Source organism: Dermacentor variabilis, chromosome 9, assembly GCF_050947875.1.
Source record: "Dermacentor variabilis isolate Ectoservices chromosome 9, ASM5094787v1, whole genome shotgun sequence".
NCBI classification, from domain to species: Eukaryota; Metazoa; Arthropoda; class Arachnida; order Ixodida; family Ixodidae; genus Dermacentor; species Dermacentor variabilis.
In genome coordinates, this window is record NC_134576.1 from 145340334 (window position 1) to 145361869 (window position 21536).

Below are 21536 nucleotides of genomic sequence, written 5' to 3' on the forward strand. Positions count from 1 at the left end.
AGCTCCCCTCTGTAGGCTGTTCACATCAGTTTCCACACAGCCCAGGCAAGCAGCCATGGAGGAGCGCCAGTACCAGAATATTGGCTTGTACCAGCAGCAACACCAGCAACAGCAGCAGCTTCCACAGCAGCCACATCCACCGATTGCAAGGTGAGACCACATATTTCAATAAAACCTTGTTAATTTGGAAGATCGGATCATTCGGACATGTCCTCAGATACCATCAGGCATATGCATTATGTATTGAAACCAAACTCTTGTTCATTTGGGCATATTTGATCGCACACCGGTTCATTCAGACAGTTATCTAAGCGCGGTGAGTGCAGAGCACCTCACATGTGTGGCACACAAGAGTAAAAGCAGTGCTAGTGTCCAACCAAAACAAAGCGGCGGAGTTCACATTTCCATAGTCTTTAGTAGGAACCATATGGTAACGACAGGAACACAGAACGCTTAATACCTATTTCTGCCTTTGTAGCCTTTTATTGTGGTCTTGTTTACAGTCACCGACTGATTTTTCGGACTCCGAAAATTCGTACATGCTCTATTATTCGGTCTGTTTTGCGGCACTGCCATTCTCCCCATAGAGCATAATGTACAACAACTGCCGAAAGTTCGGACACCTTGCAACCTCTCGTCTGGTTTTTCGGACACTCCTTGACCCAACTCGATCGCGAGCAGCATGCACCGACTCTGACCAGTGCACGGTTCGACTTGCTGAACGCCATTTTTGTTTTGGATGGAGCCTCCTTGCTGCCCCACGAAGTGGCGCTACTGCAAATCCCCGCTCATCATCGTTTCTGCCTGTTTCTGGCTACAGCAGTTCCGGTCTCAGCTGAGTAAGCCAGGTCAAGACAATCCAGCAGCTGATTTGTTTGTTTATTCGTGCACGACGCTGCGAGTAGGCCATGTTTTTCGTTTGTGCGACTGGTATCGGCGTGACAGCGTGGTCATTTTTGCTTTGTATGCTGTGTCGAGGTTGCGGTGATGCAAAGCAGCATACGGAAACATCGCGTCAAGTGTCTAATGGCACCGACAGTGCCCGCGCAGACTGCACTGGGGAATGCCGGCAAGCGGGTGCCGGGAGGCCTAGGATTTGTCGCCTTCCGATGTGCACCCTACTGACGCTGAAAGTATTCTGCCGAGACCTCTGCAGTGGTTCCGGACACCGTCCCATTTGACAGTTTCACAAGTGCTGAGACTGCTGTACTGACATGCGCAGAACTCGATGACGGCGAGATCATTCGTCAGGTTTCTGCTGCACCGCTGGACCATGACTTCCACTTGGAAGATGACGCACCATGTGCTACGCTGCCCTCGCATATGGAGCGTGTACAAACAGTGACCGTGCTTTCAGCCACCTATAGTGACCGTACAACCCTCTATGAGATTCAGGCTTATCTGATTGCGCCTAAACGAAACAGCATGCAACGGCGCATTCACAATTTGCTGCCAAACCTGAATAAGTACGTGGAAATAAAGGATTTTTTTTTTCTTGATCTGCTTTTTCGGACACCTGTTTATTCGGACATTTCCACAGTCCCCGTGAGGTCCGAATGTTGCAACATTACATGTTACAAACATGTTACAAACGCAGCAGAAGCTGTCCAAGATGACGAATGATTCTACCGTGACCTGCACGCTGGCAGCAAACCTGCCAGCAACATTGCAATGGACGGACGCTCTGTTGCTGACCAGCTCACTGAATAAAAAATTATCGTCGGGATGTGTGCACAGTAAGCAGGTCGTGAATAAAGAGGCAGGACTTGTGCCGCGCCAGCACTGCAAAGGAAACATGAGGCCTTCGTCGCTGCAAGTGCTAATGCATCACGAGATAACAATTGCAGCTTCTGCACTGCTTTAGTGCTAAATAGAAACAAGATTTGCTGTTGCTTACAACAAAAACGATGCAACAAACCAAGAAAGACAGGCGAAAAGAAAGGGCACCCTTTCCTTTTACCTGTTTTTCTTGCTTGGTGTGTTGCATCGTTTTCATTGTAAGAAGCATGCACCAACTAGCTCAACAAGTGTTCTTAGGATTTGCTGATTCATTGAGTAAGTAAATGCATGGTGCTTGAGTTAGCATTTGTTTATAGTTTTTTTTATGCCCTCAATAGTTGGACATCGCTTAATTCGCACATTTGTTCCCATCATGTGAAATTTCTACAGTGAAAAGTTGGCTGGAGCTCGCAAAAAAATACGTACTAAATAGTAGTACTGCTTAACCGAAATAGCGTGAGATTGGCCACTTACCTGTTAAAAACAGAACTCTGAGCAAGTGCGATGAAAAGGAAAAAAAACATGCAGTACAGTCAACGACAGAGTTTTCGGACCCTCTAGGGAACGTAAAAACGTCCGAAAATTCAGGCAGTCCGAAAAAATGAATGCATACAAAAAGTTCACTTTTTTTTTCTTTTTTTTCTCGGATCTAGAGGTAAAGGGCGAAGTACCAGGTTTCCGAAACCCTGCAAAAGCATCAGTGAAGTGGCTATAAAGAAACGCATTCAAAAACTCTGTATGCAGCCGACTGCCGGTTTATTATGTACATGTGCATCGTCGGGCAGCCGGTTTTATTGCTCCAGTGGCTTGAAGAACTTGATTGTTGTTTGGACAGTGTTCCGGTTGCATGCGATCATATTCACCTCGATCTGAGCATAGGTCATGTCAGCACTGTACACCGATGAAAGAGTCAACAGTGCTCGCGTCAACTCGGCGCTTGTAGGCGGCGCAGGCATTGGCTCCTGATTTTCAACATTGGAGTCTTCTGAATCTCCCACAACCTGACTCCTTGCTCCATGCCGAACTCCTTGCTCACGTCAGCCTGCGATGGGCCGCTCACGACTTGCTTAATAATGGCGGCTTTCTTCTCCATCGTTAACCGACGGTACTGCTTTCCGCGCTTCGATGCCATCGGCGAGGTCGACGAAGACAGAGTGGGGGCCATCGAAGGCAAGCGAAATCCTCAAGTTGCGAACAGTGGAGTTCGCAGACGAGCGTCGAAGCACCTAGGCCTAGCGTCGCAGAGCACACTTGACACAACAGCTCAACCTCACGCCACGCTAGCCAAAGCGTGGCCTACGCAAACAAATGAAATGGCGCCGCTCCAGAAACTCCGCCGGAGGCAAAAGCGAAAGTGCGGCGATGAACAGAGCCAGCGTGGCCAGATGAAATCAGTGTGTGACGGCTAGATTTGGCTAGTTGTGGTTCAAAGCGGTGATATGCTTCGGCTGCAAGTCGATTTCCTGCGCAAGGAGCCAAAGGACCTTCCATCGCGTCAAAAAGTCCGGAAAATTGGACGGCAGGGGGGGGGGAGGGGTTCGAGCATCCGAAACTTCAGATGTCCTTATACATTGATTCTATGGGGCTCGTGGCGGTGCCGTGAAGACGTCCGAAATATCAGGCATGTCCGAAAATTTGGGCGTCCGAAAATTCAGTTGTTGACTGTATTTATTCATTTCGCACGGCAAAGGTCTGTTATATTCATTTGATGCCGCGGCGGCCTAGCAACGACGACAGTGGCCTCAAACTCCTTTAAGCTGCAAGCCAGCTTTTCCGCCAGCCCTGTCAGCCTCAGCGAACATCCGCATGAGGCTGACATAACATGCAGCTTCTGCCACTGTCGGGCCTGAATCGTGCGTGCTGTTACTTTCCGTGTCGTCCTTATCACTGTCGTTAGGTGACAGTTTGCAGTAACAGAGGCAACGATGGCGAAAAGTCGAACCTCGAAAAGTTTAACCTTGTAGCCAACACCTTTTCGCAGTCGCAGGAGTACTGTTGAGCATCTTCTCCTTCGCATTCCGAAGGCCACATACCATAGTCAACAGTATGCCAGCACGTGCCAGTGTGCCAGCGCCGACTTTGTGCCATGTTCGGTAGCACGAACAATGTCCAATTTTTCTTTTATGATGATCACCCAGTTTTTGTCCGAACTTGCACGATGCCACAACACAGGCCGCGACTTCTGGCTCAGCACCAAAATGATGTTGATGTTAATGTGGCTTCACCCTTCCAAGCGTCCTCTGCGTTTGCATTTGGAGGTTGTTCTGATCTCTGAGGCTCATTCTTCTGCCTGGCTGACCTACCGTTATGATTGCGTTACAAAAAGTGCAAACGTTACGCGTTAAAGGGCCCCTAAAACGGTTCGCATGAATTTTGTAAACGTGTAGGATACAGCTAAAGTTAATTATTTACACCACAATTTGGGTGAAGCATCTTGTATTAAGAGAGCTACGGATGATTACAAGTTACCCTCCTCCATAGCCATGCACTTTCTCCTCAACGCGTTTGCCGATTGATCAGGGCTAAGCTCCAACTTCACTGATTCTGCGTCATGATGATGCATCTTGTCTATTTCTGGCTGTCAAGGAGCGAGCGCATGAAGCCTCTCCAACGGCTCCTCCACCCACCTGGCAATCGACCCCAGGGGAGAGCTATTAAAGCAGCATGCGTTGCAAGTATCTGTCGCAGCGCTAAGCATGTCTGGTATTCTGTTAACCACAGGCGAGCTGGGCGTTTCGCCTGGGTGGAGGCATTGTCACGATCGACGACAGGCCACACGTAGTCCCGAATTTGTGCTTTATTTCCCGAACGACAACCTTTCACACTCCTCAACCACACTCCAAGTTCTCCCGTACACCTCTCTCTCCCCGCACGCTCACGCCGCTGTCTTCCCCGCACTCACGCCACCTCTTCACCACTCAGTGAACTACTGTTGGTCCCGCGCCTCGCCTCCGAGAACCGTGGCTCCTCATCGCGGATCTTGGGCTTGCTTGCCACGGCCCTTGCGCGTCATCGCGGGTCTTGGGCTCGCTTGCCCGGGCCCTTGCGCGTCACAACTCTCCCCCCCCTCGAATCGTGAAGCTGTGCTGGTAGGGAGAAGCCATGGCTCATGGTAGACCATCAAATGATCAGCGTGGGCGGTAGTTCGATAACGTCCTGTAGCAGGATCGCTCAAAACAAAGTCATTGTCACCTAATCGTTTGACTACACAATAAGCTCCACTTCGCCGCGGTGCCAATTTCGCCGAAACGCCCTTGGCCGCATCACTCAAGGCATGGAAATCCAGGAGCACAAGGTCACCCTCTTTGATGGTTGTTGGCTGACGATGATGGTCGTAACAGGATTTCTGCACCTTCCAAGCAACTGCCTGATGTGACCGAGCATAGTGGAGGGCCTCTCCAAGGCACCGCTGGAGTTCTGCAGCAAGTGCATGGTGTGCTGCTTTCGGAGGCTCCGTGTCCTCCTTGTCGCTTGCAGGTTCCCATGGGGTACGCAACTCGCGGCCATAACACGACAATGCTGGAGTATATCCGGTGACAACACTCTCGGCAGTACGCATGGCAAGGGCGATCTCAGGTATATGCCGATCCCTGTCTTTGTGGTTGGAGCAGTATGCCCGTAGACACTGCTTAATTGTGTCATTGTGACGCTTCACCATTTGGCCAGCCGGCCGGTAAGGCACTGTGTGACGATCTTTGATGCCCCAGTGCTTCAAGAGGTTGTGCCATAGTGTGCTAACAAAGGGCTTGCCATTGTCACTGGTGATGGCCACAGGTGTACCATGGCACCAGAAGACTTGAACCATGCACTCCAGTATTTTTGCACTTGTTGCTGCTCGTAGAGGGAAAAGCTCTGGGAACTTCGTAAATTTTTCAATAACTACCAGCAAGTATTTGTGGCCCCGAGGTGTAGATGGCAAGGGCCCGATAATGTCAACACTGAGCTCTTCCATGGGTAATGTTGCCCACTCACTCCTCATGAGGCCTTCCGGTTTCTTGCGCCGAGCTTTTGTGCGCTAACAGACAGTACGGCAGTGCACATACTTTGATATGTCTGCTCGCACGCCCAGCCAGATGAATCGTGCAGCAACAAGCCTCAGCGTTTTGAAAAATCCAGCATGGCCTGCAGTGGGATGGTCGTGGGCCACCTTCAGTGCCAGCTGCCGCAAGTGATTATGTAGCCACGCTACTTTCTGGTGGCCTCTTTGCTGAACCAGCAATCCGCTTGGCTGCAGTTCCGTTGTTTCAGCCAGATCGCGAAAGAGGCGATGATCAGGGTCCGAGCTTGGGAGCTGAGTTCCTTGGACCAGTGCCTTCAGCTTTAAGAGGCGGTCATCACGAACCTGTTCTTCTACAAGCTGTGTTGTGTCACTCAGTAGCGAAGAGTCAACCTCCGAGGCCACAGCTACTTCATCAAATGTAATTTTGCCTTCAAGTTCTGGAGCAGCAATGGGGAACAGCGTTTCATGTAGGTTGTCACTTGGGTTGTCTTCACACTGGAGAGGGGCTCTACTCAAGGCATCAGCGGGTATGTTTGCCAGCCCTTGTCTGTGCTTGATTCGGCAGTTGAAGCCCTGCAGCCGAAGAACCCAACGCTTGACCTTGGGTGAAGCTTGGTCGGTATTAAACATCCATGCCAGGGAGGAGTGGTCACAGTGTATCTCAAACTCCGTAAATTCAAGATATGCCCTGAACTTGTACACTGCCCAGACTACTGCCAGGCATTCCCACTCCTGGACAGTATAATGTCTCGGCTGCTGTAAGGACTCTGCCAATGAAGGAAACAGGCTGCAGACCATCAGGGCCAGCCTGCAGTAGCACAGCTGCAATGCCAATGCCACTTGCATCTGTCTCCACCACAAAGGGTCGATTTAGATCTGGGAGGCTTATAGCAGCATCCTGAGCTACGGCCTGCTTGAGTGCAGTGAAAGCCTGGTCTTGGCACTCCTCCCACAACCATGGCTCGTTCTTCTTCAAAAGGTTGGTCAGTGAATGTGCCGTCAGTGAAAAGTGAGGGATGAAACTTCAATAGTAGCCGGCAAGTCCCAGGAACGCTTGCAACTGCTTCACTGTACTGAGTCTTGGGTAATCCAGCACTGCACGCACCTTCTCATCTGGTCTGCACTGCCCAGGGGTGATGATATGACCTAAAAACTTGAGGGTCTGACGGCAGACCTGTACTTTATCTGGATTAATCGTAAGGCAAGCACCCTCAATGCGTTCTAGCACTTCCCTTACATGCTCAACATGGTTATTCAGTGTCTCTGAGTATACAAGGACAACATCTAAAAATGCCATAGCAAAGTGGTGATAGATTCCCTGTAGCACCCGGTCCATTAGGGTTTGAAAGTTGCTGGACTGCCTGCCACCCCGAAGGGCATCTTCGTAAATTCATATGTACCTTGATGGCAAATGAAGGCCATTTTAGCTATGTCAGCCTTGCAAACAGGAATTTGGAATTTGGAAAAGATCAAAGCTGGAAAACCACATTGCTCGGCCCAACTGCGCTAGCAGCCAGTCTGTTCGAGGCATTGGGTAGGCAGGTACTCGGGTGCGTCCATTTAACGGCCGGTAGTCCACAGCGAGCTGGTAGCCTCCAGACTTCTTTGCAACGAGCACTGGAGCGCTAGTCCACGGGCTGGTGCTTCGTCTTATAAGGCCCTGTTCTAGGAGGTCATCCACACAGCCCTCGATGATCTTCTGCTTCTTCGCATTCACTGGACGGAGCTTGCATCTCACGGGCACACTGTCCCCCGTGTCAATGCGGTGCTGAGGCAGGGTGGCACATCCCGCAACTGTAGTAAACAGATGGCTAAAGTCATCGAGAACTTTACTCATGCTTGGGTGTAGTTCCCTGGTGCCAGCCTGATGCATGTTCTCTATGCCTAGAACTACAAGCACTTCTTCAAAGAGGCTGTGCAAGTGGTACGACTCTCCATCTTCTATTGCAAGTGCTGTCGCTGGGTACTTTTCGCGCTTAGCAAATGGCACCATGCACTGTGGATCGGTTCCAATCGTCCACCCACCCAGCGATACATGTAAAGAGATGCCTGTTCCTGTTAAAAAATCTCTGCCCAGCACAATGTCCCGACACAAGTCTGGCACACACAGGAAGCGTTGATTGTGGCTGCTTGTGGCCCACTTTATTTTGGACTTGAGGGAGGTCGTTGACTGAGACAAACCTGTTGCCAGGCGGAGTGCTTGTTCCTGTGTCTTGGGTTTGGTGCCCGCCTCGACTGCTACCCTTGCGGCCGGCAATCCAAGCAAGCTCACACTCGAGCCTGATTCCAGTAGGGCCTGGAACGTCGTCCTCCCGATCTGCACTTCCAGGAGAGGCTCCTTGTTGCCGGCCAAGGCCGCTACTTGCAGCGCAGTCTCGTAGGTGCTTGCCGGTGTAGCACCTACCGTGCCCCGTTCCCCGTACACTGAGAGCGGATATGTCCGATCCCGTTGCATTGGTAGCAGCGGGGTGGGCCGCCACGCCGACCTGTAGGGCACTCGTGGGCCATGTGACCTACCATATTTACACGATTGTAAGTCGACTCGAATGTAAGTCGACCCCCCCCCCCCCCAAATCGCGTGACAGGAAAAAAAAATGAGAGAGAGAAAGAGAGCATACCCGAGGGCGCATTCGATAACGAAAATTTATTAGTAGCTGACATGGGTCACTGGACTACTCGTCTTCACTAGTGTTGCCATCGTCATCGTTGCTGCGGTCCCACATCGCGTCGTGGTCCAGCGAAATTTCGCATTTGGCAAACGACCGCACCAGGACATCTTTTGGAACAGCAGCCCACGCCGAATGCACCCAACCACACGCAGCCGTCAGGGGGGCTCTTTTGACAGGTCCGGTTGGCGTAATTTCGCGGTCTTCTGCCGCCAGCCGCTCATTGTACTCACGGCAGTGCAGGGACCGATCACGCATTTCAGCGACGTACGCCGCAAACTCTGCCTGCAGCATCCAGACTTCGGCACGTGGGAACTTTCTTACTTGCCGTCACAGGTGAAAATTTCGCTTTGCTGCAGTCACCACTCTCGCACCGCCCATTCAGAAGCATCGAAATTGCGGCCCGCTGCGCAGTGATTTGTTTCTTCAGCGTAAAGGATCGCAGCCCTCTTGAACGCTGCTGTGAACGAGTGCCGAACGATTAGTGGTCCTGGAGCAATCATGACGAATGTGGAAACATAGAAGTAGCACGTAGCTGGCAGTCAAGTGGAACGCGTCAAACCAATCCCAATGCCTTTCAACAGAGAAAGAGAAACTCGCGAGCGGTGTCAGCTCTTCCACGAACTGCCGATACTCCTCGCAAACGCCGCCGTTCTGAGGGTGCTGCCGCAAATGGAAACAGCGGCGCTTCCATCAACTATCGATTCCCCCTCCCCATGAGTGATGCATGCACTGTAAAACTCTCAAAAATGTGGAAAGACCCTTCCGAAAAGCGAACAAACACGCGGGATAGCGAAAAGATACGGGTAGGGCCATAGAGCAAACATAAAATTGTAACTACGTTGTAGCTCCCGTTGGTCTCACTTTTTTGGCTGTGCCATGTTTTGGTTTCGATTGTAGGTCGACCCCCCAACTTCAGACTTTCAAATTTAAAAAAAGTGGTCGACTTACAATCATGTAAATACGGTACGCCTCTGCAGCGATGGCAGTTGAATCCTCTGTGGTCAAGCGGCTGGTAACTTTGCGGCTGTGACGGCGTTGAGAGATGTGGCGTCCTTGTGGTGAATGCTGCCAATTCGTGCAATTGGTCTCGGTGGTAGGAGGGCTGTATCGCCGTGGGGTGCAACGGCCAGGGTGATGCCGCCGGCGGATACTGGAATGGCGCGGCAGCCGCCATGATCGACCCTCGAGGGTGTGTTCCCGGCACGCCGGCCACATTAATAGCCGACTGGAAGGCCAAGTCTCTCGCGACTTGGTCAGTCGGAGGCGGTGGTGGCTTGTACTGCATGCGACTCCAGAAACACTCCATGAGGCCGTCAGCGGCCTTCGCCAACTCCGCGAGACTGGTGAACTGCCTTCCCTCCACCAAATCCTGGATTTGCGGGTGCATCTGCCGCAGCACACAGTCAACCTTTTCTGACTCGGGCACTTCGCCACCAATCCGGTCGTAGTAGGCCGCGATTGTATATATGAATTCCTTTAAATTTTCTTGGGGATGTTGCATCCAGAACTCCAGCTCTTGTTTCAAGCGGCGCTTCGCGTCAATGGAGGAGAACTCCGCAATAAATGCCGCAGTGAACTCCTCCCACGACGCAAACAAGTTCACAAATCGCCACCACACCTTCGCGCTACCTTCTAGCGCAGCGGGAACAATGTGCGTTAGCCTTCTGTCAGCTGCAACACCGCTGACCAAACAAAACGTTTCAAGCCAGTCCAAAAATTCCTCGGGGGACTGATGGTCGTTGAATCCCTTATACTTTGGAGGCTGACCTGGCTGACCTCCTGTGGAGCGCGGAGCGCAGTCGATCGCCGATTGAACCTCCGCCGCCGTTGTCATAGAAACCATAGGCACTGCCTCGGTCGCCATCAGTCTTTGTCTGACAACTGCCACGATTTGCTTGCTTTCCATGGTGGATCCGTTCGTCTTCCCCAGCAGATGCTGCACTAATTGTCCGGGAACGTCCACCGTCTCCATGTCCACGTAGATCCCGTACGAGCCCCCACTTGTCACGATCGACGACACGCCACACGTAGTCCCGAACTTGTGCTTTATTTCCCGAACGCCAACCTTGCACACTCCTCAACCACACTCCGAGTTCTCCTGTATGCCTCTCTCTTCCCGCACGCTCGCGCCGCTGTCCTCCACGCACTCACGCCACCTCTTTCACCGCTCAGTGAACTACTCTTGGTCCCGCGCCTGGCCTCCAAGAGCTGTGGCTCCTCATCGCGGGTCTTGGGCTCACTTGCCCCGGCCCTTGCACGTCACAGCGTAAACTCAAGTTGATGAAGGAGCTTTAGCGCAGACATACGTGAGCGGCCTGATCGGACTGCACAGCATTGCGTGAAATGTAGACAATGGCTGAGAAGCAAACTATGTGAATTATGTTCGTATAGTGGGCTGTCTGTATAACCAAATGGAGCATAACAGAATGAAGCCTCAATGCAGCGATCGCACGGGTTCATAGCGACCGATTGCACGTCTGCATTCATGTCCGCACACAATGTTTCACTTTCACTGCGAGCGCGTATTCAACACCATGCCGTGAGCTGTAGGCCACAGCATATGAGCCTTTGACAGTACACAAGCAACCATTGTTGTGCAGACACTATCAGGGCTGTTCAAAAATAATATCGTTATAACTATGGACCTCGACGCCTACAGCGATTTGTGGTGTGCAGTCGTGACAATTCAATCCTTTTCTCTTATTTTTTTCTGTTTCTTCTAAATTCTTGGACTTTTCAATATCATTTTTTTCCGGTTTCATCGCACTGTATGCTTATAGGACTTCTCAGCAAGCGATTTCCCACTATTAAAGGGACACTAAAGGCAAATATTAAGTCAAGCTAAAGTGATAGCTTAGTGCTCGAGAATCTCTAAGGCATCAATGTTATCACGAACAGAACTTTAATAATCGAGAAATTAAGGTAAATGCAGGAGATGAATAGAGACTCCCCTGGGACATTCAAGTACAGGGTCCTGCTTATTTGGCTGCACGTGCTCAAAAAAAGATTTTGCACTGACCGCTGCACTGTTCTTGCTCAAATTTTCCAGAACGATCGCATTTTGGCATCAACGTTGCTTTAGTATATCACTTGGCATGATTAGTTGCCTGTTTTTTTAAGACAAAACTGAGAAAGTGTTTTCGTCTATGGCAAAAATGGCGTCCGAAAAGCCGGCCCTGGCTGAGGTTTGCATTGTCACCTGCCGTGATCTGCAGAAAGCAGCGTTTCAGGGAGGGCTGCCTATGTTGTCCGCTCCCTGCCCTCCCTGAAACGCTGCTTTCTGCAGATGGCGACAGGTGACGACACAAGTTTATGTGTGCACTGTCGCGGCAGCAGCTGGCGTACCCATAAACACAGGCAAACTTACACATTTTTCTTAAAAACCAGGCAATTAACTGTGCCAAGTGTTATACTGAACGAAGTCAACACCAAAATGCGATCGGTCTGCAAAATTTGAGCAAGAACAGTGCCGCGGTGAGCGCTAAACCTTTTTTCGAACACGCGCAGCATCATATTCAGGACCTTGTACTTGCCCGATGACGAAAGCACTCCTCAGTTAAATTTTGTCACTAGTACTCAACCAATCCTTGTAAAAAACATCCTTGCATTGTATTATAAGGCAAAATAATATGCTTTTTGCCTAGTTCTATTTCCTTTATTTAAAAAAACTGATTGAAATTACTCTTGACAACGATGCGGGCAGTCGAAAGGTTTTGTTTTCGCTCGACTTTGCACCGCTCATGCTTTTGCGTTTTAGGTTTGTTATCGCGTAGTGCTGCACTGGTTTTTCTGGCTCGCAAAACTCGCACAAGCTGCAAGGAGGAGAGAATACAACTTCCATGTGATGGTCTTCAGATGCCTCATTAATCTGCGCCACTTGACCAAAAAGTAGCTGAAGAGGCAAATCCATTGCTCTGTCTCTGCTCGATATCGCCGTCTGTCAGACGCCGTTTTACTCACCGACGGCAGCAAATGGTGCTGATGGTGCATGCAACGTCACCACTCTCCTGGTTGGGTGGCAGAAGATTTGAATTTCAAAAAAGGTATTTGGACCCTTCAGATGCAATTTTCTAGCAAACTAAGTCTTTTCTTGGCACGAAAGAAATGTTACAAGCTTTCTGGGATGGTATTTAAACAGTCCACGTCGACTTAGTATTTGCCGTTGGTGTTCCTTTAATCCGGTATGTATTAATTGTTTGGTGCGAACACAAGCACGATCATATGCCAGGCCTTTTTTTAGTGTGCTTTGTGGGAATGCGTGACTCTCGCTTGTTCCCTGATATGTTGTTTTCCCGCATAGCTCCCGTCTTCTGTAATCCGCCTTCACCGCATGGCCTGGTGCCCGCGGCAGCCGGTGTGGTTGAAGCACATTGTGAGAAATGGCGCGAGTGTGGCTCTGCTAATGCCACCTAACGGCAGGGTTACTTGGGCACAAAAAGGAGAAAGCTTTCTTTTTGGTTCAGGGTCGGCAAGCGGTGTGGACGTTCCCCGCATGCGCCAATCCATGCTTCTGTGAGACCGTCTTGCGAGGCCTCGTTCGAACGTGCGTACGACCAGGTGTTGGTATGTTTTGTGGATAGCAACTCGGCTAGCAGGCATTGATCTATGAAAGGTGCAATAAATGCCCTTGTGATTGTTTGCACTACTGTGTTGTCGTTCCTTTGTCCCAAGAGCACGGGTGAAAACTCCACAGCTTGCCAGTCCCTTTCCATTCCAGAGTTTGCCAGTATCTAGCATCAACAATTTATAGATCAAACCTTCATGGCATTAGCCAGACAGCGCGTGTGGACGAGAGTTGCAATGCGCACTTTCTGCTGCTCACATCACAGCCTCGATGCCATAGCAGAAATCTTCCTTGCGGAAGTGCTTGCTGCACACCCGAGTTGTAGCCTATGGCTGCTTACCGGTTTTAAGTTTTGCAATCCAAGCTTCAGGCAGCTTCTTGTCTCGCCGATACGTGTGAAGGCTGACACCGGGCTCAGTTGCATATGTCCGGCACTGTGGCACCAGGCAGTAGCCTGCCATGTTGCACGTCTTCAAAGGCAGCCACTACGTATTACAGTGCATTCGAGTGTTGTCAAGTAGACACTCAAAGCGGGAGAACCTCCCCACTTAATCAGAACTACAGCATAGTTGGAACTTCAAACTGTCGTTTTTAACTTGCTTGGCCACTTTCGATGCCCAAAATCTGCTGCGCTATGGTGCTACAGTGAAATGGACAAACGCAATCCCCACAAATGGAGGCAGATTTTTTTTCTGTAGTGCTAATTTTTACCAACAGGTCGCATAGTAACCAACTGCACAAGCTGCTCAACTGCTGTATAGACACCATCCACTAAGCTAAAACAGTTATTCCTGTTACTGCACCTGTGCTGAGGGTGAGCAGAGCAGAGCACAAGAAATAGTCTGCTCAAAAGCATGGAATCTCCTCTAAAAGTGTGTACCTTTGCAGGCCAAGCCATGGTTCACAGCCATTACCGTGGAGTCCTCCCACAAGTAGCAGCAGTGGCAATGCACCACTCCGGCCAGAAGTGGGTGCCCGGCCCCTCTCCACACTGGTGAGCCCTCGAGAGCAGGAGCAGTACGTGAGCAGCCTCGGTTCCCTCGCCATGGGTCACCACTCTGGCCCTCCTGGAGGAGGCGAAAAAGTGTTGGGGGCCCCACTCGCATCCGATCCTCCCCCACACTGGAGCCCCCACCCGCCTCCGCCAGACCTGAGGGCGCAACGGGACCTGCTCCGCCAGGAAGCCAAGATGGAGGAAATGAAAGAGGAGGTGAGCCAGTGAGACATGGAGGAAAGAAAGCTTAGGAGAGGCCCTGGCAATCTCTGCCGCGTTGGAGAAAGTGTGGCAGAATTCATGTGTATTTTTTGCGAAGTAGCATTGGGACTGGTGGTGCAAACTGATGTCACAGCAACCGTGCCTCAGTCATCTGGTTATGAGAACAAATGTGCACATTGTTCGCAGTCACTGGCAGCCATCACCTCTTGCACCACGCTGGCATGTGCGACGCTGGCAGCGTTCGCCGCACATTCGCGAAGCCTTTCCTTGAACGCTGTCCTCCAATCACTTTTCCACAGGCTTGATTGCACAGCACACCAGTGTGGTGGAGCTTCGCGCTTGTTAGCATTGGGGCATGCAGAAGTGAAGAGTTCTAGAATAGGGCTTTGCGTTTGTGGATAGCGTCTTGCGCTTGCAGCGCCCCTACAGCATAAAAAAACTACTACAAATAATTCAATAAAATATAACATTTTGTGATAGGAAGAGTAATTTTGACATCCATGTTTCTGTGTTTAATTGCACTTACGATGTTATTCTACTAAAGTCGAACCCGGCTCTATCGAACTCGCAAAAAAACGCCTATCAGTTCGATATAGAGCATAATTCGATATAAGCCTGCTAAATAATTGGACGTCATAAAAGTCCAAACCATTTATAAAATCACTTTATTGATGAAACTAGCTTAGTGTGGCACGAAATAGTCTTTTTTTTCTGCCTGCGACACATGCACTTCTCCACATTCTCTAAATAATCGGAGCAGCTGAGGCCGCAACCTTCCGCATTCCTGCAGAAGCACCAGACTAGTGCGAGCGCACCAATCACATTGGAGGATGTGGGCTAAGGACCGTCGTTGCTTTCCTCATTGTGCCCACTTTCACTTGTGCTCGGTACGATGTCGGCAATGTAGTCTGTTTTTGGGCTCTCCCGTGGTCACGACAGAATCATTTGCACTCACAAACTCGTCCACCGTTAATTCGTCAACAGCTTCCGTAAATTCTGACAGCTCACTCCAAACTTTGGCAACACCGGCAACGGCTTCGTCGCATTCATCATAATATACTCGCCATCTTGCATGACGAGGGCACAAGAGCCTCTGATTGGCTGTCTGAGCAAGCACTGCGGGCGGGCCAGGATCATTTTTTGCAGGGGGGTGTCAACGGCTTCTCCGAGGCAGGTCACGGCAGGGAGAGTGGTTGGATGGAGCCGCACTTCCGGGTTTACCGGCCACAGCAAGGGAGAGCCAACTTCTGGGGGCGCTTTTCCGCTGCTTGACGTTCTATATATCGGAAGTCGCTGCTATTTTTGTTCGATGTAAGCGTAATTTTTGCTATATATACTCATTGTAACTATAATGTGTGCAGAAATTGTTCTATATATAGAATAATTCAGTGTAAACTGGTTCGATATAGTCTGGTTCGACTGTAGCAGCAAGCAATTAGTTGCGCCTAGTTTTGAGTAACCACCTTTACATGCCGTCACCAGCCAAGTTAAGGCATGTTTGGCCTATGATCTATGAAATCAACGCTCAAATTCGGAATCAGCGACATCTAATGAATCAGTCTTCATTACACACATTAATTGAGAAAAAGCAATAACCGCAGTCACTTCTCCTAGCTTACGAACTTCACGCATTACCACGAATTGAAGCCAGTTTGGTGCTAGGTTAGAGCTGTCGCTTCGATAGGTGCCGTCACCTTTGTTGACACGAAGCTTTTGGGGGAGCTTTTGGGGCTCCTGCCAAGTCAGTAAAATAGCGTGCCTGACACCAAACCCAAACACAGTTTTCGTCTCACGCTTGCGCAGTGGCTTCAACGCTATTTCTTTGGAGCCCCTATTCTAAAACTCTCTAATGAGTGTGACGCACACACAAAATGAAAGAACTTTGGACAACGTCTTACCTTTTGATTTTGAGGAGTTTCTATCTGCTATCGCTTCCCCATTTCGCAAATAATAAAGGTAGAAGTGTTGTGCTTTTTTAATGTAAGTCCTGAAGCATTGAGGAGCGCTATAAAGCTGTTCATTTTAGTCTGCATGCCACAAATATTTTTATAATTCACCTTTTGCAAAGGTCGTTTGTAAGACAATATGCATACCTAATAAAGTTTAAAAAGAAATTTATTATGCTTACTCTGCAGTAAAAAATAAACCAATAGCTTTAATAGCACCAGATATAGCTTTGTGAACATTATGACACAAAAATTAAGAGCTATTTCAGTGATTTTAATTAATTACCTATTGGATGACAATTAGAGGATGCCACTTGTGGTAAATCAAAATCTATAGCAGAGCTATACCAGGGTGTCTACCAACCGGGAAAACCGGGAATTCTCAGGGATTTTGAGTAGTCTGGAAAAACTCAGGGAAAACTCAGAGAATTTGTGCTTCTATCAGGGAAATTGACTGTAAATTTATTGAAAGGGAACCCAAAGTCACGGTAATGCTGGCTCGAGTAACAGAGAGGAATCGTAACCAATGGTCTTTGACGCCGCCTCATCGGCTGGAGGAGTTGTCAGAGTACAGTCAACGAGCGATTTTCCGAACGCTAGATGATTCGGACGGCTTCGCGGCACCAGTACGTACCCCATAGGGTGTATAAGAACGCTGAAATTTCGGGCGCAAGAACCCTTCGCCATCAAATTTTCCAGACTTTTTGCCATGACCGCAGGTCCGAAACGGCATTAATAAAAGCCACAACCTCCGCCATTTTGATAACCTCGCCGCCTCGAACCGGCACACTTGTAGGCAGAACCACTGGCAGCCGTAGCAACCACCGCAGCAATGCTTAAGCTTCTTGCCGTTCTCTACCGTGTTTTTCATTGAAAGAATTCGCCGCTATCAGCAGTGGCACCGACACCGCCTTTTTGGTCATCGCGACTGGCTTCAAAGTCCGGAAAGCACGGCGCGTTGCATAATGCCGGTTCCCGAAAGTCAGCTTCACCACATTACAGAAATGTTATGCTGTGAAGCATAACAAGTGTGTGAAGGGGCAGCTGGCACGGGACACAGTATGACATATATTCCTTAATTATTCACGCGTACACCCACCATCTTTTGTCACAGTACAAGCACCTATATGCCTAATTAGTGTACTGGCAGGCCTTCAGCACTTGTTCGGGCATGCCTGTGGCGATTTGAACCCTTAAGGGCTGTGAAAGACATGCGTTCGTGTTTTTTTTTTTTTTTTTTTTGACGTTTTGTCGGCCCCTAGGCAGTCCGAAAAATCGGACGCTGACTGCACAATTGTCCAAGAGGATGCTTCAAATAGTCCGTGTGGCGAATGCGCAGCCCAAGGAAAACAAGAAGACAAAGGACCTAGGCATTGAGAAATGAACGGGGAAGGAAGCACGCTGCTGCTTTTTTTGAGGGAGCTTGCACTCTAAAAGCAAAGTGTTGGCAGACACGGAGATGCAGGTGTCTGTCACCCAAGTAAAAAAAAAAAAATACTCTTTAAAGCAGTGAAACGCAACACTGAGGCCTTGTGCGTGGGCTGAGTATGTCAGGACAGTTAAGGTTGACTTACCAGCTGTTGCGAGAGAATCTAACTTGTGATAAAGTTCGGGCTGCATACCAGTTAGCTTGCTATCAGTCGATAGAAATAGCTCATAGTCGAAAATATTCTGTATGCATCTTCTTTTTATTCCCATTTGAGAATGTCCAACTCAGTTTGCAATGGGTTTTACTATATTCCTTCGAAGATATCTTATTCGCTGTGCATTTTACTAACCCCTCCCTTCTGTTTTCTTTTTGAATAGAATGAACACTACCCTTACTATTCAAACTGGATTAAGTTGCTTTTTATTTTTTAACATGCTTACTAGAGAGTGACACCATTGGGCGACATGATGTACGGAGCCCGTCTTGACATAAAACAAAGTTCTGTGTCACTCAGGAAACATTGCAAAGGGACTCAGGGAAAACCTGGAAAACTCAGGGAATTTGGAAATGTCAACTTGGTAGACACCCTGTATACATACATACATTCACATACCAAATTTATCAAGTTAGTTACATAAGTAATTAAAATAGTTTTCATTGCTGCATCCCCCTTAAAAGGTGACTTCTTGGCAGAGGGGCCATGTGCCAGCAAATTGTTTCAGGTTCCCAAAGCAGTCTCCTTTGACATTCTTTGCAAAAGTGTCTGACTGGGCCTTGCCACTTGCTTGTCATTTTCAGCCTAGTAACTTTTGTAGCACTTCCCCCCTGAAGAAAACGAGAACTGTATTCACGAAAAGTGCTAGTCTTGCAAACTGCACAATTTTATCACAACTGCGGATTATGCGGAAGAGAAACTGAGGAGCTCAGGTGTCACTAGATGCAGCTCACTTTGCCAATGCCTGGTCAGCAATCTTGCCAACTGCCACTTCCCAGGTACGGCGGCGAGAGGAACGGGACCTACATCAGCCGTTGATCACAAAGCCCCCAATGAAGCAGCACCCACAGCAAGGTGTTCGCTCGCCGCCGCCTCCAGAGACCAGCAATGGGCACCACCCAAATAACAGGTCTGTAATGGCCAGTGGATTGCTCTTTCAATTTACGTTGTGAAATTCTAGTGCACTGCAGTGATACCTGCTTGTATCAAACCTAGATATTGCTTTGCCTGTGCTTTTCATGATAGGATCATTCTACTGCGGACAACAGTACAAGCCATGAGAGTGGAGTAGAGACATCACAGGCTTCGCTTTGTGCCGCTGATGTTAAGATACCATATTTCTGCATGTGTAATCTGCAATAAAAATGCAGGAAATGTAACAGTAAAGTCAGGGTGCAGGGTACATGCAAATTTTGCCTTTAAGTGTGGCTTCACGGCAGTGTGGCACTCCCTGCCCTGAAGTCGTACCTTAGGCCAGGTGCTCTGCCATTTAGTTTTGTTATCTCCTAGGGAACGCTACCCTCTCGCCACCCTTGCGTGTTGAAGCCCCTCTCTACCCTCCATAGTCGCCCATTCTCCTCCTCTTTACAGATCGCAATACTCCATTTATTAGTTAGCAAATGGTGTATGTGGCGCTGGCAAACTAGACCTCAGATCACGATGATCGGTGCTGAACGGCCGCCCTAGCATAGCCAAAGCTAATGATAAAGCTTTCACGTTACGAAGCCAATTGTGTATCATGTGAGCATATGTAGATCACCCGTACCTGTGGTGCTCACTTAATTGGTGCACAGGAAGCATTGCGCATGCGAGGGCTATTCTTTTCATGCTGTCATCGTTTGTCGTGCGAATCCCAGCTGCAAAGTGATCCAATTCAAGTCGCAGTAGTGGTCCAATTGCGCCATTTGCGCCATTTTGCTGAAATTCGACTTGCCTGCTCCTGGCTGTGCCCATTCAAGTGCCATTTGCGCCAACTGCACAAAAGTGCGGTATTTTCATGTTTTCACAGCAATAAAATGTTTTCAGTAGGGTTATGCAGACACAGTCAATCAATGATTTTCCGGATGCTCGCTCTTTCAGACATGCCCAATAATTCAGACTCTTTCGTAGTTAATGTACAAGCTAGACCGTTTTAAATGTCAGATGCAAAAACCCTTCGCCACCCAATTTTCCGAACTTTTTGCCATGACTGCAGCTCTGAAACAGCATTGATTGAAACCACTATCGCCGCCAATTTTGCTTATCTCGTTGCCTCGAACAGGTCCTTTTGCATGCAGTCCGCTGGCAGGCGGAGCCACCTCCACGACAACGCTAGGCCTAGCTACTGTGACGTTTGCTACGAATCTTCTTGTTGTTCATTGCCGTGTTTTTCATTAAAACAATTCGCTGTTAACAATGGTGCCGACTTCGCCTTTGTAATTCTCGCCAATGAGCACCAGGTGGCCATTGTGCATTGCCACTGTGGCGAAATCGCAAAACTTAGGGGGATGCGTAGGAGACAACACAATGATCATGGCATTGCCCGCACTCTTTCGATGCGGCTTTCAGGGCCTCGTAAACTCAAAAACGTTTTTTAGCACCGCTAACTTGGGAAAGTAAAGGCATCTATATCAGGCAGGGCATGCCCACAATCTCCGTGAATAGCAGAAAGAAAACACAATCACCATTATTGGGAAGTATGTTCCACAGCGAAGTTCACTGTGCTGAGCTACAATGTAGTCCTGGAACTGTACGTCCCCAGTGTTATGCGTATATATACATTTTATGATGTTTTGTGTATATATGGACATATTCTTGCAGCTTATGGAGTTCTCATCCGTGCTCTTGGGACAAAGGAACGACAACACAGTAGTGCAAACAGTCACAAGGGCATTTATTGCACCTTTCATAGATCAATGCCTGCTAGCCGAGTTGCTATCCACAAAACATGCCGATGGGCGCGCAACAAATCTAGAAGTCCGACTCACCGCGACCAGATAGCGAGCGAATATGTTCGCCCCATGCTGGATCCCAACGCCTGGTCGTTAGCGCGTACTGTCATGCGAACGGTGGCGCATTCCAAGGCGGCCACGCGAGGCAGTCTCGCAGAAGCATGGGTCGGCGCACGCGCGGCACGGCACGTCCGTACCGCTTGCTATCCCGAGTCCAAGAGAGAGCGCCTTCCGCTCCCGCACCCAAGTAACCCCGCCGGTAGCAGCGCAACACTCGCGCCATCTCTCGTGCTGCGCTTCAACCACATCGACCGCCGCGGGCGTCAGGCAGGCCACACGGCGAAGCGGGATTGCAGGAGATGAGGGAAAACAAGATATCTGGGGATGCGCGTGAGTCGCGCATCCCCACATCCCCCCAACCTTAAGGGGGGATATGGGGATCAAAGCTAACTTTTTTATTTACCATCCGATTTTGATTAAATTTTGCACAGATGTTAATAATATCACATAAACAAAACTGTGAAAATATGGTGAAAATATGGCTGCAATATCTGAAGTACTTTTTTGTTTACAAAATTGTTCTGCTTTCATTTTTGCAAAATGCCTGCACACCTGTATATTGGTGCTAGGAGTTCAAACAAACATTGATAGCACTCCTATATGTATCCTCCACACAGTGACATTCCTGTAATTTTTTTTGCCTTACAGAATTTTTTTATATTTTCATTCTTTTGCAGCTACTTCAGTTGCATGAAAATCTCGACTGTGAAAACAAAAGATAACAAATTATTGAAGCAACTATTTTGAAAACAAAACATGTCACTGTGTGCTGTGGTGCACAATGAGTGTAACAAAACAAACGGTGTAAAAATATTCATAACGGTGGCTGGGATATTGGCTTTGCAAGTTGACCTTGGTGGTAGAAAAAAGTTTTGAGAAAAAGGTGTTTGAAGTTTTGGGCCATGTTTATTCGACTAGAAACTACCGGCCTTGTAGGTACAGGTGTCA

At 49.0% G+C, this 21536-nt stretch overlaps 1 protein-coding gene across 1 annotated transcript in view; it reads left to right on the forward strand.

The window, feature by feature from the left end:
• The window catches only part of cno (adherens junction formation factor afadin), a 185087-nt gene that overhangs the window by 113362 nt on the left and 50189 nt on the right, over positions 1–21536 (forward strand). Inside the window, exons 17-19 of the mRNA XM_075669816.1 lie at positions 41–150; positions 13901–14222; positions 18597–18727. Coding sequence (XP_075525931.1) covers positions 41–150; positions 13901–14222; positions 18597–18727 — 563 coding nt within the window. The remainder of the gene's footprint in view (positions 1–40; positions 151–13900; positions 14223–18596; positions 18728–21536) is intronic.